This window comes from Eschrichtius robustus, chromosome 19, assembly GCF_028021215.1.
Source record: "Eschrichtius robustus isolate mEscRob2 chromosome 19, mEscRob2.pri, whole genome shotgun sequence".
Lineage (NCBI taxonomy): Eukaryota > Metazoa > Chordata > Mammalia > Artiodactyla > Eschrichtiidae > Eschrichtius > Eschrichtius robustus.
In genome coordinates this window covers 24,509,186-24,526,706 of record NC_090842.1, presented here as the reverse complement: position 1 = coordinate 24,526,706, position 17,521 = coordinate 24,509,186, and the positions used below count along the sequence as shown (strand labels likewise).

Below are 17,521 nucleotides of genomic sequence, written 5' to 3'. Positions count from 1 at the left end.
CCCAGCAGGTCTCTAAAATAAACAACTGAAAAGGAGAACATGACAGCAATGTATTGCCCCTTTGGCTGAAAAATGCTATTTGTATTAAAGCTGATTGGGTTTATCTTATTTTATAAATTCCTCCATTATTTAGGTGAATTATTCATTCACTTATTCATGCAAAATATTTATGAGCTCTCCCTATATGCAGGCAGTGTTCTAGGTTCTGGGGATATTCAGTGAAGAACAAAGGAGACAAAATCCTTTTCTTTGTAGAACTTACATTCTAGTAGGAGACAAATCATAAACAGGATAAAGTATGGAGTATGTGAGACAGTGATCATCAGGAAGGAGAAAAAATAAAGCATAGTCAAAGGGTATGAAATATCAGAGATGGGACGTTTATATTTTAGACAGAATGGGGCAGAGAAGCCTCTGTAAGAATACAGATTTCAACTTCATCTTAATTCACTGAGAAACATACAGGCTTATGCTGCTTCTGATCAAGGGGACCCTCAGTCATCCCACCCTATCGCCATGACGTTGCATAAGCCGAAATCTATCCAGCAGGGGCACGTAACTTCCCACTCCACCCCACGCCATCAAGCTGAGTGACAGTTACCCTTCAAGACACATGGAAATATCAAACATCACCTCCATCCTAAGCAATCTGGGCTAATTGAAAGGGCCCCTCTTTAGGCTCCCAGAGTCCTGTGCTCACCTAGTGATGTAGCTGTCAGTTTGTCCATCACTCCAACTACACACACACACACACACACACACGCACACACACACAATTAAGACTACAATCATGACTACAATTGCTACGTGCAGGCACTGTGCATAAATTATTCTTATCTACTTGTGTTCATCTTATTTGGATACCCCTTGAAGAGCTTTAGTTACTTTCCCAGGGTAAACATCCAGGAAGTGGCAAAGCCAATATTCAAACCTCTGCAGAGTCCATCTCTAAGGCTTAGTTCTTTCTCTGCATCTAGCTGCCTACCAATATAGTAAAAACAGACAACGAAGGATGTAAGGGTATATGTGAAGCTCTGAAGAGCCAATCACTTAAAAACTGGCTCTGCCCTTGACCTTGAACTCAGTCTGCCAGGCCCGAGGCTCCCACCACGGTGACTCGCAGGAGGGCCTTTTAAAGAGCAGGTATGCTCACAAGTAACTAATGCTTCTCAGCCAGTTCCTGGGGAGAAGCTCAGCGATGAAGTGGTTGAGAGTCAGATGTGGAAGAGCGTGCACACAGATAAAACATTGCAAAGCACCCGTGGGCACCCTGATACGGATCTTCCCCACACTCAGCCTGACTCATAATCAGCAGCAGTCACTCGAAATGCATTTTGGGCTCTGCTACAACCCAAGATCCTCAAAGGCCAAGCTGTAATAATTCAGGAGCAATTTTCTTTAAGGGGAAATATATATGATTGGAAATGTTTGCAGAAAAAGTTCTTCAGAAGTAAGTTTAACTCAGATTTAACAGTCGTTTGGGGATTGGCCATGTGAAGAGCAGCCATCAAGGATCAGAACCACTTTGGCCGTTTCAAAATCCTAGGGCTCACCAGCAACATTTCTGTCGTTCAAAGAAGCATGGATTTCTCAAGTATTAGTAAGTCAAAAAAGGATAGTAAATGCCACCTTGTTTGCCTCTCTCTCTGTTGCTACATTTAAAGAATGGAGGTAAAATTAGTCATTAGAGCCTGAGTCTAAAACAAACCCCAATTTAATTACTTTTTATAGTCAGATAAAAATGGAAAGTTCTTCTGGGGATAGCAAGTTTGTTTATATTACACAAGATACCATCAGTGTGATAGACCTCCACAGAGTTCACTAATAGAAACAGGGAGAAAATATCCATCAATTATATATGTATGCATGTACCGTATACCCAGAATCTCATATGGTATGAAAACGCCTTGCCTTAGGGCTGGCTAAAGAAGTTTTGAGTATCCAGAACGTAGGAATTTAAGAACTCTGCGTTTTATACTCAATAATTCTTAAGTGCAAATCATAGTTTAAATACATGGTAACTAGTCACTAAGATGTAATAGGATACAGTGGATAAAATTATGGCCTTGGGAATCCCCAACCTGATTCAGATTCAGATCATTTACTAGCTCTACGATCTTGGTTTACTTTATTAATCCACCTAAGTCTCAATTTTTGCACTTAACAACAACAACAAAAGATAATGTGGTCAAGAGCCCCTATTCAAAACACGCTGGGTGAGATGTTTTGGAACTGAGAAGTTTTCACATTTAGAAATGTATTAAGGTAGATAAACTGTATAGTAAACAAAACCTTCAGCAGAGTCTGGGGCAGCACTCTGTAATCAAACACATTAACATTTCTGCTGGGAAATATATGAACAGTCACAGTAATGGGACGCACTACGACTATAGCCTCCAGTCAGTTCTGCTACCTGAGAGTGTATCAAGCATATAAAAAAATACTTTTTTGTATTTTGGACTTACAAAGAAAGGAATGTAGACCTGTTTTATACACGTATTGTCTGTATATATGTACATATGCACACATATACACATATACATATACATATAAAGAGCGAGGCAGATGGAGCTGTTGCTAAAATCAAACAGGACTGTGCCTACAAAGTGCTGCTACGATAGTGCTCAATACAAAACAGTATTGACCAGAATGTGAATTGCCTGAAGGCAGGGATCATTGTTTTGTTCATTGATATACCCCCATATGCCTAAAAAGGTATTTGGCTCAATAAATATTCTTTGAATGATTCATGACACCACCTCATCCAGATTTCCCTTGTCCAAGTAGAACTACATGAAATGAAAAAGCATAATCCTTGGGGAGGCTCAATCTGCGTTGCAGGACAATGAGGTAGAAGCAGGAATGGAATCAGAAGTTCCTAGCGAGACACAAAGTGTTAACTCAAGTCTTGAAGATCAATATTTAATTCTTTTTTTAAATCACTGCATTTGGGAAATGCATAATATTGGCATGATTCACTTCTGAATCCGACTTATCAGGAAAATCAGTCCTTGGCAGGCTCGTAATTGGAATTCTACCTATGATGATGGTGAGTGTTAAAATTAACAGAAGCTTATGAGCGATTCTGAGGAATAAACATGTATAGTCTTCAATAACCCACAGTGAAGCTCTGAAAAGCAGGCAGCCCTTATCCACCCAAGGAACATTTGTCTAACCTGCCAACAGCAACAAAACAAATGTAAATCCAGTCTAACACATATATGCACGTGCACGCACGCGCACACACATACACCACACACGCACACCACTAAGCTAAAATTTTGATTCTATACATTTGATTCCATCTGACAATGAATGCAACAGTTTCCTATTGCAAAATTTACTGAGTTAACAGTAAGTACAAAGCACTGCTAAGCACCCACTTCGAGAATTTCCCTTTCCCCGTCCTACGTTAATAACTGAACCAACCAACAAACAACAAAAAGAAACATAAAAAGGAGAAAAATCTACCTGCAATTGGAGATACATGGCCTCAAACTAAAATGGAGCAAAATAACATCTTAGGAATCCAGGTGGTAGAAATTCAAACTGAGCAAAAATGCATAACTCTTCCAAGCGCTATAAGTTACAGGAAAGGTTTGGCATGCAGATTTCTTGTGTGAAATGGGAACGAAAAAGCTTATTTGTGTATGCATTACACAAGTGTTATTAAAGCTATGATATAATAGATGGGGAGGGTGGGAGAGATAGGGAGGAAGAGCTTTCCAGAGAAGAGCAGTTAGTTTACATTTAAATCTGTTACCATGGGATTATTCATATTCCTAAAGAAACCAAGAGGTAAACTAACTAACCATCTGGCCTAAAGTACTTACAGCTAAGTGTGGCAACAACTGTGACAAGCCTAATGTTAAAGGTCTAGGGATCAGGAACAGATCCCGAAATTGGGACCTTAAAAACGAAGCTTACCCGGCCAACAAGGATCGGTTCAGGTCCAGAAAACTCTTCCAGGACGAACATTTGATTCCAAACCCAGCCTCTCTTGGAACGGTTCAAAATCCGCTGTTCTTCATTCAGCCTGTTTAGTTCCAAAGGGGATCCACTCATTAAAACTGGAGACTGATTCATCGGAGCCGTGTAAATGCAAGGGGGAAGAGTAATCCATAATATTATTAATGGAGTCCAGAGATCCAACAGCATTTCCGCTAGCCGTTCTGGCATGGTCCCCCCAGTTAAGCAAATCACCACGAAAATGAGACAATTATTTTGTTTGCCTCTGGTCTGCAGCCATCCAATTCATCACGCAGTGCCGAGCATTTACTCACAGCTCAGCCACGTGTTTACAGCACAGGAAACAGACATCATCTAAGCAGCTTTTCTAAGACCACGATCCATTGGCTTTCCTTCTCATTGAAATCTCCTGCAAAAACAAGGAGGAAGAAAGATAAAGGTCCACTGCAACAGGTTTTAAAACAAAATCACTGGTTTTCAAAAGCATGTACATGAACAAGAGTAGGCATTTCCCAAACCCTTGAGTCAAGAAAGTGGACCTGAAGAATTAGAACAAATAAGCTAACAGTTCTTTTTATATTGTGAGCTTTATTTAAATTTTCGTATTAATTTTTGTATCTATGCTACTTATCAAAAACCGCTTCAAGTTCTCTTTTCCCTCCTTGCTTCTTTCCTTCCTCCCTCCCTTTCTTCCTTCCTTTCTTCTTTCTTGCCTCGCTTCCTTTTCTCTCTCCATTACTCCCACTCTCTCTTTTCTTATAGTCGTTTTGGCTGTAATGCAAGTTTGGGTGTTGCCAATACTCTCCTGTATTCTTGTAGAGATTGCAAGCCTCCTTCCTCCTTCCTTCCTTCCCCCTTCCTTCATTTCTTCCTCTCTTTCTTCCTTCCTCCCTCCCTCTCTCCCTTCCTTCTTTCCTTCCTTCTCTTCCCCTGCCCCCTCTCCAGCCCCCCAGTTTAAAAATAAGTTCTAGTTCACTTTAGGCTGAACTATGTGAATAAACTAGCCTTTAATGGGTAAATTTTTTTAAAAAATTACAAATGAGAACAGGAAGGGAAATAACCCCAATTTTCACAGTCGTAGCTGCCGCAACCCATCAGAAGGGATTGGCCAGTTCAGGGTGCAGAATGCAACTCTCTGCCAGGATGCTAATGAAGAGTGAATAAAATTAGAATGCTCCCGGAGAGAAATTCTGTAATGTCCAGCATGTATGTTATAATCAGGACAGTGTCAAGGCTCTCATTCCAACTGTACAGTTGAACAGGAGATTTAAATTATGAAAAGCTCCTTTGGGAATGAAATATGGTAAAAATACAATTTTCAATTGAAGAGACTCAGAAAGGGATGGACAAAAAAAAAAAAAATCCCCATTATCTGAGGTGTCAAATACATTTTTTTGCTTACCTTCAGCATGGCAAAACGTGTTTCTTCCCTCTCAAAAAAATTATTTTTAAAGAAATAATGTTCACTGCATATCCCAGAGAGAAGCCTTGCTGAATTAGATTAAAGGGGAAAATAATTCCTCAGGACACTACGGGGAACAGTTTGGCTCAGGGAATTCATAATGGGGTAGGGAACCTTTCCCCCTCTAGGTCCCTGGTTCCATTCTGGCTCAGAATGGGAAAGCAAGAACGTCATTACATTGGCTGGGCTAGTGAGTGGTCTTAGTGAAGCTAGCTGAAAAGGGCAGACCCAGATTCTGCTGTAAAGACAGGAAGGATCTGATCTAACAAGATGGTCAGTGGAGTCGCCCTGCTTGTCACTCTTTGCCTGGGCTCAGCTCAATCACTGGGACTCTCTCTGCACCTCAAAAGAGGCCCCACCCTGGTAAGTGCATAGGGGAGTCACTGCAAGCAGCAGTTGTTCTGGAAACTAAAGGGAAGAAAAGCTTTCCATAGGGAACCAACTCAGAGCAAACAGAGTCCAGAACAACGTCCCAACTTTCCCTAGAATTGCAGTACATGCAGGGAAATAAAAAGCAGATTTCACAGTAAGGCCTTCTCTCATCCCAGTGTGAGGGCAGAACTTTGCAGGCTTCAAATTGAAAACAAAAGTCGAAACGTCTTGATAAGAAATCGTGAAATATTAATATCGTTCTGAATTGCCAATCCACTTAAACAACGTTAATAGTTAAATACTTAAACAGCATGTATAGCACAACCATCACATGCCATGCTCTCCTAGACATGGAGCAGGGACGGTGATATAGGACTGCCACGTTATTTGGCAGACTCTCTGTTTTACAGGCAGAAAAGCCTGGGCTTGAATCCCAGCTCACCCCACATGCTGTCTCTGTAATAATGCACGAACTACTTAAGTTCTCTGAGAATTTGCATTTCTTTTCTGCAAAATGGCAATAATAATAATTCCTACTTTCCAGGCAGTAGGGTGATTCACAAACAAGACTCATGTGAAGCAGCCAGAACATGGGAAGCACTCAGTAAGCTGCGGTGCTTGTGGTTTTCCTGAGCCAGACTGGGAGGACGGTCCTGACACCAACCCTTTGGTTAAAAAAGGCAAATGAAGGAGCAAAGAGTTAAGCTGTGTGACCTCCTCAGGAAGGGTAGTCAAGGTACGAGAGTCACACAAAGTTAGTCAAAAACCGTCCTGAAGGTGGGATGTGGGAGGATGAGGGTGATGCTGGTGCGAGAAGGGCTGGACCATACTGGAGAGAAGGTGATAGTCATTCTACTCATAGAGGCTCTGCCTAAACACTTCTCAGGGAAAAGAGACTTATTCTCTCCAAACATACCCTGCTCCACGCTGGGCCATATCTGAATGTTCAGAAGCCATGTAGACCATCTTTGAATGGCCTGAGTGCTACAGAGACAGAACCGTGAGATGGTTGTGAGAGTTTTCTCTAACACCAGCCAGAGTGGGCATTGAATTCCAGTCAGAGAACTACCTTTACCAGTTGCATAATTGGGGGCCAATTAACAACAACAACAATTAGAATTATATCTACCTAGCTGGTTTATTTTGAAGATTAAAAAAGATAATCTTGGTAAAGTAATTAAGAAAAGCTAGAATGGACAGTTATTTTTAAACTGTGCCAAATACTCTGCAAGTATTCTCTGGCATCTGCTCTGTTGTTAATGATTCTGGGATAAAGAAATTTAATCCCAATTTAAACTCCTAACAGACACTTCCTTGACGGAAGCCACCACGTGGATGGAATGCCACCGAACCACTCAGGATGGAATGTGACACAACTGCTGCCCTACCTGAACTCGCCAGAATCAGGTAAAAAGTAATGATAGACCCTGAAACAATTTGATACAATAGCAATAGCTTCACTAGTTAGAATGAAGGTATTAATAAAGGAATATATGCATAGCCCCCAACAGTATCCATTAACACAGTATCTTACAGTTAGATAAAGCTTACTATGCTTTGTACTGTTTTGCTCAAAACTGAGGTGCAGAATAATTAAATGACTTGCCCAAAGAACACCTCCAGTAAAGAGCAAACCATTGTTTGAATCTAGGTAATCTAACTTCAAAATTCTTTCTTACCACAATCCCTTCTCTTATTACATAAATATTTGATAAGCATATACTGTGGGTCAGGCACTAAGGCTAGGAACACAAGCAGATCGGAGTTCTTATGTTCAGGAAGCTAAGAGTCTAATGGGTAAAGACTAAGAAATGGATACTTAAGAATATTTTATTTAGTCTGAGAAGGGTTAGGGTAGTACAGAGAGACAGGTATGCCACTCATCTTCACTGCCTTAAAGAAGGCTTCCTGCAGGAAGTGTCATCTAAATGTTGAGAAGGAACTACCCAATGGCAGGGGAAGCAGCAGGTGTAAAAGGACATTTAAGTCAATCAATGGACAGGAAGGAAACCACCACTAATCCAGGATTTGTGAATGAATCAGTAACTAGGGTAGCTGTAAATCATTTCTTGTCACATCATCCAATCCATGGCCATGGTATCTTCTCCCTACCCACCAAATCATCCTAATCATGGTCTCCAGAGTACAAGTCAAATCAGTGCCCTCTCCTCTGCCAGTTCTTTGTGAAGAGAAGAGCATGTTTGATTTCCAAAGCTTTGAGGAATAAAAATAAGTGCCATCCCATGGAGAGGGTATGGGAGATAGCAAACTGAAGCACAATGAGATTGGTATTTTAAATAATGCTTAATTTTCACTTAACTAAATACTGTCAGAGCCCGAGGTCATCTCTCTGTTAAAAAGGAAGACCGGCAACAGTTAGAGGCAAGGGTGTGCAGTTAAATATTTAGCATGCGGCTCTCTAAAAGAAAAAAGAATCCCTGATTTTTGATTTCCATGATAGAAATACTTCCACCGTGACCAATTTCAAGTTTTCAATGTGACCACTAACCAGGTATGGCAGTTTGAGAAAATTTAACAATCAGCTTTGGTTAAGCCAAGAGTCACCTCCAGAACACCCCTAGGTGGGTGCTTCTCAAACTTTAACGTGCATACAAATCCTGGAAATCTTTCTGAAATGCAGATTCTGATTCAGTAAATCTAGGGTGGGGCTTGCAACTCTGCATTTCTAATAATCTCATTTGTGATGCAGATGTTACTGATTAGAGGACCATGGTTTGAGAAGCTTGGAGTTCCAGAGAATAAAACCACCTCCTAACTCAGACCTTCTTCTTATGAAGACTTGAAAGATTCAAAGGTGTGGTGAGAAAGTCACTTCCTCCTTAGTGTCATTTAATGCCATGCCCATGAACTACTTACTAGCATGGTACACACATATATCAGACTTCGGGAAACCCAGCACTGGAGTGTATGAATACACAGGATTTTGCATGATGTCATAACTTACATACTTAACCCACTGCATATGGGACACTGGGAAAACTGCTCCAATAAGTGGAGTGTTCCCATGCATGCTATCGGGGGTGTTGAGACTTGGCCTTCACTTCAGCGAAGTCTATTACTCAGAGAGAAATGGGATTCTACTGTGACAATTAGAACTGTACTATTTACATGCAGGCACCTCTGCCACAGGCAGAGGTAATTTATCCTCTTTGATGAGGACAGAATAGCTTTATAGGAATTCTTGAGATGCAACCGAATGTTATGTTACTGTTATCAGAATTAATAAACATTGTAAGAGTAGCTGTATACACAAACTGCTTAACTCTATGCAAGGAAGAAGAAATTGTAACGACGTTTGTAAAAATCAATTTACTTTTAGATTTTCTAACCACAGTATGTACGTCTGGCCAAGCAATCCACTTGATTATAATGCTGCTGCATTGATTTACACCCTGGGAAATGAGATGAAGAGATTTTACAGTCTCTCTGGAATTCTTACAAATAAGTAACTCTTTAGAATTCCCCCAGAAGATGTCTTATCTTACGTAAGATACTTACAATCCAACTTTTCACTCACACTTACGTTTTAGAGATAGTTTTAATTACAGCCTGGTCTGACCCCACTAACCCCAACTTTTTTTTAAGGTGAACTCAGTCAATTTTCAGATATGTTAAGTCATTATGCAAAAATTTATTACACCATCAATTTGGTAAACAACATGGATTGAAGTTCCCAATGATGAGCCACACTCTGAAGCCTAAAATAAAAATGGGCTTTTACCAACACTTTAGAATTCGATCCTGCAGATTATTTTGGTTGACAGGAAATTACGCTTTTATTATCCACTGGGCTTAGCGGCCACAATATTTCATGGAAGCAAAAATGACACAAAAGACCAGAGAGTTTCTATTAAAAATGTTTCTGACCTTGAATTTACAGCCATTAGCAGGGTGCTTCAAAACAGGTAAATGCACTCTGAATTCAAAGTGGTGTTTCAGCAACACGGGGTGTGTGGTTCAGCCTGTGGCCCAGTGCAATTCACGCCAAGCCCTGGACTAGAGACGAACAATACTTGCATGTGTCCAAATATAAATAATGCAAGACAATCACCTTTCCTAAAGCCTTCAGAATTCCCTGACCAAATTCCCTTGGCAGGATAGAATTTGATTTTTTTTTCTTATTTACACACACACACACACACACACACACACACACACATTTATCTTTCCCTCAACCACAGCACATCTGGACATCTTTCTTTGGCATCAGATCATACACTTACCCAGCTGTCTCTCTATCCAAAAGCATATCATTTGCTTGTTTTGCCACTCAGAATAATACCTGCCAAATCCTGTCTTTGCTGTTAGTGACAAGCTATTGTTTTTCTACTGGAAGCTTTAGTTTTCCTCTAGTTGTATAATTACTGGTTACCATGGCAAAAATAGATAGATAGATAGATAGATAGATAGATAGATAAATAGCTAGGTACATGCCCTCTCCTCATCCTTCCCCAAGATGGAGTCAAAACTTTGTCTTTCACATAGAAGCTTTCCTGCTATAGACATTTCAGAATGGGGTAACAAAGACAGGAAGGTCAAGTTCCCTTTTCTAGTGTTTATAGACTCAGAACTTTATTTAATAAACTTTCTTACAATTATAAGGTTAGTTAAGATGTTGACGCTGAATCTATCCTGTTGGATCTTCTTCGGGCAGGACTGTCTTGAAATCACCTCACAAAGATGAATCTAAGTTCCACACTTCCCTTGCCGATTAGACATAGTAGTGCCAGGAAGTCGTTTCTCAAGCGTAATCTAAATCCTTCCTTCTCCACTTAAAAGCCACATCCTTTGCTGCCTTTAAATCACCTGCTCAAAATTTAATAGTCAAAGACCTAATGAGTGAAAACAATCTGTGCTGGCCCTTCGCTGGAAGAGGTCATGGAGAAGTTGTGACCACTGGTTCACCCATGCGCTGGACCCAGGCAATCAAAGGCTCCTTAGCCCTCCCAGTCCTTGGAATGCACGTCCCACCCACTGTTCCTGCCCTAGGAGCCACTTCAAAGATGTAGCCTTGAGAGAGTCATGCGTTATTGAGACCATCTGGACGGTATATGTGACTGAACCCCGTGAATGCCTCTATATGAATAAACTTTAAGACTCTGGCGGGCAGGTGCAGAGATCTTGTGGTTGCCCAAGACAAGCCTCATGTGTAAGTTCTCTTGCTTATTGACACTGCCACCTACCAATCTGGAGTGGCCTGCCTCTTTCTTCAGTCTTTCCTGGTCCTGCAAGTACAGCTTTGAATTTCACCGCCTGAAATTCCGAGATTTCAAACCAATGCCCCTTTAAATCAGAGTAACCACTAGGAATCAATCTTAGTCTTGAGAATCCTGTAATACAGCTGAACTGTGGGGACACAGCGATTGACAACATTGACTCTGGAGTCAGACAGAAGTCCTCTGAATCGCAGTCCTATCGTTCCTAAGATAAGTGACCCGGGTGCATTTATCTCAATTGTGGCAGATGAGGAAACTGAATTGAAGGATGGTGAAAAAAATTAAATGAGAGAAGCCTTGTAAAACTCTTTGTCAATGTAGCTATGATAGCTACAATTTATTGAATGTTTCACCTGCTTAACAGAGAATCTTGACTGATTTTTTTAAAAACTATTTTATGTCAATTTCTTGCTGGATTACATCGATGGGGAAAATTCCAGTGATCTATGTAAACAGGTAATAAATAAAATAACTTTTCCCAATTCTTGTTTGTTTTTTTTTTTTTAAAAAGGCATGAACCAAGTGGGATATAAATAAAACGGCATTTTACAAATAGCTTTCCCTACCGACAGCTACCATAGGCTTAATGACTTCAAATAGTTTTATGAGGCCTCTAAAGGGCGGTATTTTTAAAAATTTTATTGAAGTATAGTTGAATTATAATGTGTTAATTTCTGCTGTACAGCAAAGTGATTCAGTTATACCTATATATATTCTTTTTCATATTCTTTTCCTTTATGATTTATCACAGGATACTGAATATAGTTCCGATGCTATATAGTAGGACAAAAGGATGGTATTTTTAACCTACCCCCACCCCGGGGTCAACCATGTCTCTCTTTTCCACAGGAGACATGGCATTGTCCATCACCATTTCTCCTGAAAGGGCAAAATGCAAGCATTACACATCTACACCGGAACTACTCACTTTCAATCAAATTGTAATCACTCATTGAAAAAGCCTTTTCTTCTACAAGAAAAATTCCATTTCATGTCATAATCATCTAGTGAATTCTCATGAGAACGGTCTACGTGGGAAGTCCCTACTAATTCAAAGATGAGGACAAAGTGATATCTAAACATTTCTCAGACAGGAGTTCAGAGAAGATAACCCTAATTAGAGGTTGGGTTCAGGTAGTTTCTTCTTCCAAAGATATTTAACAAAATTTTTGTATGTATTTCAAGAAATTTTAGCACTACTGATGATGGTTAAAAATTAGAAGCGCTTCTTTCTTGCTTAAGAAATGTGGAAATGGTTAAAATCAGATATATCACATAACCAGGGCTACAGAGTCTGTAATACTGAAACTGAAATGCAGCCAAGTATCCCAGACTAATAAGTCACGATTCTGCCAATTAGATTATACTCTGTAGTAACCACCCTTACAAGTGCACCTTACTGTCATTCTTTCATGTTTCAAAGACTTTATAGCTTAAAAACCACCCACTGGCACTGTTACCATGAACTCCATATGGACACAGATGATGGATGGGTAGACAGACAGCAAGCAATCATTTGACAAAAATAATATTGAGATATCACACCGAATGTATAGTTCCTGAAAATCAAATTGCTTATACAGATACTAAAATAAGTATACTATCTTCAGCTACTATATTTTAGTGAAATTCAAAGACACGTATATTTTACTACTCTAATCAAAATAGGTATGAATTAATTTTTTTCATATTTCTGAGCATCCCCATTTTAAAGATGGGAATACTTGGACACAGAAACGTTAAATTCTGTTTGTTAAGCTGAAACAGCAGTGGACTAATAAAGAATGAAATGTGCCCTTGTAATTTTTACATTAAATTTTGGAGATGAGGTTGCATAGATAAGAAAGAAAAACATTCCCTTATGATATTTATATCATTCCCCCATCTACTTATTTTACGTTACTTGGTTCACATCAGGAATCAAATAATTATATTTTATGCATGAATTCATCTAGAAAGAAACAATGCATGGAAAATATGGTGCTTACTGCTAATAGAATATGAATATAGCATAACATTTTCACTTAATGATATACATAGAAAGAATTAAGAAGATTCCATTTAATATTCCTTTGGAACACATTCCATTTGCTTAAAATATCAGTAAATGCATCCCCGAGCACCTTATCATAGAGCCTATTTTTTTTTCCTGTGTGTATTTGTGAGGGCCAGGTATCCTGCTGATTAAAATCAATACAGAGGAGTCTTCTAAAACACTTGGACTTGCAATTCACATGAGGTTGATATGAACTGTTCAAATACAATATATATTAAAGAGAGAAAGAAGAGAGAGAGGGAGGGAGCAAAAGAAGGAAAGAAGTAAGCTCTTCCGCGGGTACTTTTTTATACATTCTCTGCAAGGGAAAGGTACAGACACCTGAGTTATATATGCAACACTTCCATAATTAGAGCATTTTTCCCAATAAAATATAACTTTGCATCACATAGAGTTTAATAGCATTCTTGATGCAAGTTTAGTCTTGGAGGCATTCTCAATTTTACAAAGCTGAATTAGGTCATTTTTATATGTCCATATCATATGGAAAAGCTGTGTTTAAGAATAAACTTGGGACAATTTATGAAATTTCTGTAGAGAAAATTGAGGTAGACTGTCACAATATTGGACTTTAGATATAATTGCATCCCTCCTTCCCCTTTACTGAGAATACACTAGAAAAGGAAAAAAAAAGGCATAGTGTTAGCTAGTCATTAATGCATTAAATCAATGAGCACTAACTATGCCTTGCCCTCAACCAACCACCATTCTAGCATTTGCAGTAGTCTTTAGCAAGGAGGGTAGGGAAGGAAACTGCTTGAAGGCTCTAAACACAAGTGTTATTCTTTTATGATGCTGTCCAAAGAGACATAGAAAATCACAGCTATATATTTCTACCTACTAATAGAACTATACAAAAAAGCAAGACTTCTAAAAGCAAGAAGGAGGATGATATTTGTGATAGGGAATAGCACATGACATTTAAACTCAGGAAATAAAAGCTTAGGACATGATAGAAAAAGGAAACTGTGTTGGCCCCGGTGCTTTGCCATGAAGAGGTGATGGAGATTTCGTTCACAGCAACATGTGGGAGAAGCAGCTAAATGGCATCCCTTGAACTTATTTCTTTTCTGACCTTCTGAAGTTGCCAGGTTCAACTAATTTTCTCCTCCTGGTTACATCTGAAGCCAGGTTCCAGGGGCAAGAACCAACAGTTCAGCAGAGATATATTGCACACATCACATCATCAACAACTTTCTATGGCAATGAAATGAGAGCAGACTAATAGCTCTTTGGTTAATTAAGCCCCACAACATCAGCTGATGGCCTTGAACCATCAAAATATTATTCTATTTCACAAATATACATTTATGAGATTCTGGAAAAAATTTTCCCACACCACAAACAGATGTATTTGCTTTAAAAGACTAGTCAATATACAAATCCAAGAAGCCAGGAGGGCAAATCAAATAATCTAAAGCTGATGAAATGGCAAAGGGAATATGATACAAATCTCCTACTTGAACCAATAAATGAGTTAGTTATCTAGGGACGTTTTCAGGTTTTCTAGAAGAGGTGTGTGTGCGTGTGTGTGTGCATGCATATGTGTGTGTGTACAACACATAATATAGAGCAAAGGAATCAGCTTTGGTTTAATTCTACACTCTGTAGGTGGTGTACAATACACCAAAGTTAGAAGCCTTTTCCTAAACTAGAAAGCAAAGTTAGTCCATTTCAGCTGTGAATGCCAACAGTGCTGAAAACAAAGAGAAAAGTGCATTTTTTCCTGCTTCTCTGAATAACATTGTAAGAGATACAAAATTATCAACAGCACCATTGAGCAAAATATTTTCAAAAGAAAGTCTTGGGACCTTCGATTGCATCTATAATTTTTTTTTTTTTTTGTGCGGGCCTCTCACTATCTCGGCCTCTCTTGTTGCGGAGCACAGGCTCCAGACGCGCAGGCTCAGTAATTGTGGCTCACAGGCCCAGTTGCTCTGCGGCATGTGGGATCTTCCCAGACCAGGGCTCGAACCCGTGTCCCCTGCATTGGCAGACAGATTCTCAACCACTGCGCCACCAGGGAAGCCTGATTGCATCTATAATTTAAAGGCTATTCTGATTATGTTTGTTCCTTGATTTGTCAAATACGAAACTTTGCTGATGGGGCAAGAAAGAATGGTTGGCAATACAAACTGAATGTCATTTCACCCATGAAAAGCTTTTGGTTGTGCGTGGAAAATTTGCTCAGATTGGAATGTTGATTAAGTCATAAGGTGTGCCACCTTGAGTAGAAAAATAACGAAGGTTATTATTTTTTTCTTTAAAGCATTAGTTTACTTCTAATGATAAGGTTACTTCTGAACAGTTGATGAAGTGTGGATTCTCACTTTTCTGTATGTGCTTGTTCCATTTTCCTCACCAATAAACAGTGAAAGGAACCTGGAAAGGAAAGCCCTGAGGTACAATTTCTTGAGTAGAATCACTATACCCTCCTTCTTTGGAGTTTTCTGGCTTTGTTCCAACAATCAGGTGCTCCCTGCTAACCAGGAGCATCAGACTTTAAATCTATACAGAGTTTACAAGGAAATGTTGCACCATGAGTATATTTATGTAACAGTGTTTACAAAATGCCTTCTCAAGTGGTCTATTACATTCTGGGGAGCAGGTTTTACAGGTTGTTTAGTTGTTTTTTTATTCATTTGTTTTTTACTTAGCGCATACTGCCATTGGCTACTTAAACTGTGTTCGGTGCTAAACTAAGGGGCTGCTTTAGATGAATACTGTCTTGACCAGAGTTCTGCATGATGCCCAAATAAAGTTAGTTTTCAGGTTAAAGACTTCCTTCCCTTTCGAGTTGATCTGTGTAGAGCAGGCAAATGGAGCCGCTATTCCAGTCAGGGCTGCTATAAAATTGTTCTTCAGCTAAATTCATAAGAGCTCAAGAAATGTATCCTGGACACCAAAAATGCAGCCAAAATATATTAAGAGTCTTGGGTAGAGAGATCTACCCATTTGGGGTCTTGAGAGTTTTAAGAGATATAGATTATAAGGCAGAAAAATTGATTTTTAAATAGTAATAATAACTGGAAATATAAGATCTAGGTTGAAGGGGAGAATGATTAAAAAGTTTACATGACAACATTGCAGCACAAATTTCAGTGTCTCTGAAATATCTGGCTTATTTGTGATGGTCACAGGATACCTTAACGCCCATTTGGGTGGCTGGGGACCAGAATGAGGAAGATGAACTGCTGCTGAACAGCCCTGAATGAAGCAATCCCCTGAGTTGCTGGGAAGGCTCTTCTCTGTTTTCAGAACAGATTTTCTCAACTCCAAGCCCTCTTCAGAGTCCAGGAAAAAAAATATATCAAAGGTAATTTAAAATCCTGCGACTGCTCCAGCATGAAATGACTATGTGACGGGGAGCTTCAAATCTGCTAAAGCAGAATTACAGAATATTATTATTAGTATTACTATTTAATAAGAGGGATAGCCCTAGAATTTCTTTCAGCCACAGAGCTCAGGGAAGTGGAAAAACATGTCGGGACATGATGATTATGGAGAACTCCCTTTGAGGGAGTAAAAAAAAAATGTAACCCTCAGAGAACATCCCCTAAAGGTATCAGACCTGTCAGTAAAAGAATCTCTCTCTCTTTCTCTCTTACACACATACACACGCACACACTAGATAAAACCCCTGCAAAACTGGACACAGCTGATGAAAAGCAAAAGCCAGGCAGAAAATTCAGTTGTGTTTGCCATGAACGACAGGGCTCATTTTGCATGCAGTGAGGTACAGCGGCCAGGTTGAATGGGTGGAAAATCCCACTCTCGAATCTTACATAAATATCTCTTTCCCACACACAGTTTTCCAGTTGAAAAGCTCCCACAATGAAGCCAGAGGTGACAGCCAAGGGAGGGTTGTTAACCATAGAGATGGCTGTCAGGATTGCTGTAAAGAGGGCAGGCGCTTTCTAAGGGCCCCAACCGTCCCCAATCCCTCCGATCTGCTTCGCTGTGGTACCGATTCGAGAGGGCAGTGCTCCTATGCCTTCTCCAGCGTCCCCGTTCCCATTCCCGGCACACAAATACTGTGAAGCCGGTGACAGAAAGGAGCCGGCTGATCTGATTAGCAGCTCTGGCGCGCTAAGGGATGGTCGGATCATGCCTCTTAAAGAGGAAACTCTTGTGGAATCTTCAGGAAGGGTAGTAAAGTTGAAAAGACTGTTTCTCCCTTGCTTGAGTATAAGCTCTATCCTTTAATTGGAGCTGAAGTGAGCAGCTGCCAGCCTGATTTTCCATCACCGACTAATGTGCCTTTGCAACAATAAACAATTAATGTTGTTTGATATCTTACATTTAGCAACCCAAGCAAACAGCTGCCATTTCGCCTCGGTAAGGCAAACGGCTAGTCCTGGACGTGCAGCCGGCTCTATGCCTGCGCGGAAGGGTCCACGATAACGAAACTTTGAGGTTTCTGCC

The 17,521-nt window shown here is 39.9% G+C and overlaps 1 protein-coding gene across 4 annotated transcripts in view; it reads right to left on the bottom strand.

The window, feature by feature from the left end:
• CDH8 (cadherin 8) overlaps positions 1 to 17,521 on the bottom strand; it is a 370,300-nt gene that overhangs the window by 350,831 nt on the left and 1,948 nt on the right. For all 4 annotated transcript variants that reach the window (XM_068527304.1, XM_068527303.1, XM_068527305.1 and 1 more), the window contains one exon: positions 3,928 to 4,378. In XM_068527304.1, coding sequence (XP_068383405.1) covers positions 3,928 to 4,179 — 252 coding nt within the window. In that variant the 5' untranslated portion in view covers positions 4,180 to 4,378. The remainder of the gene's footprint in view (positions 1 to 3,927; positions 4,379 to 17,521) is intronic.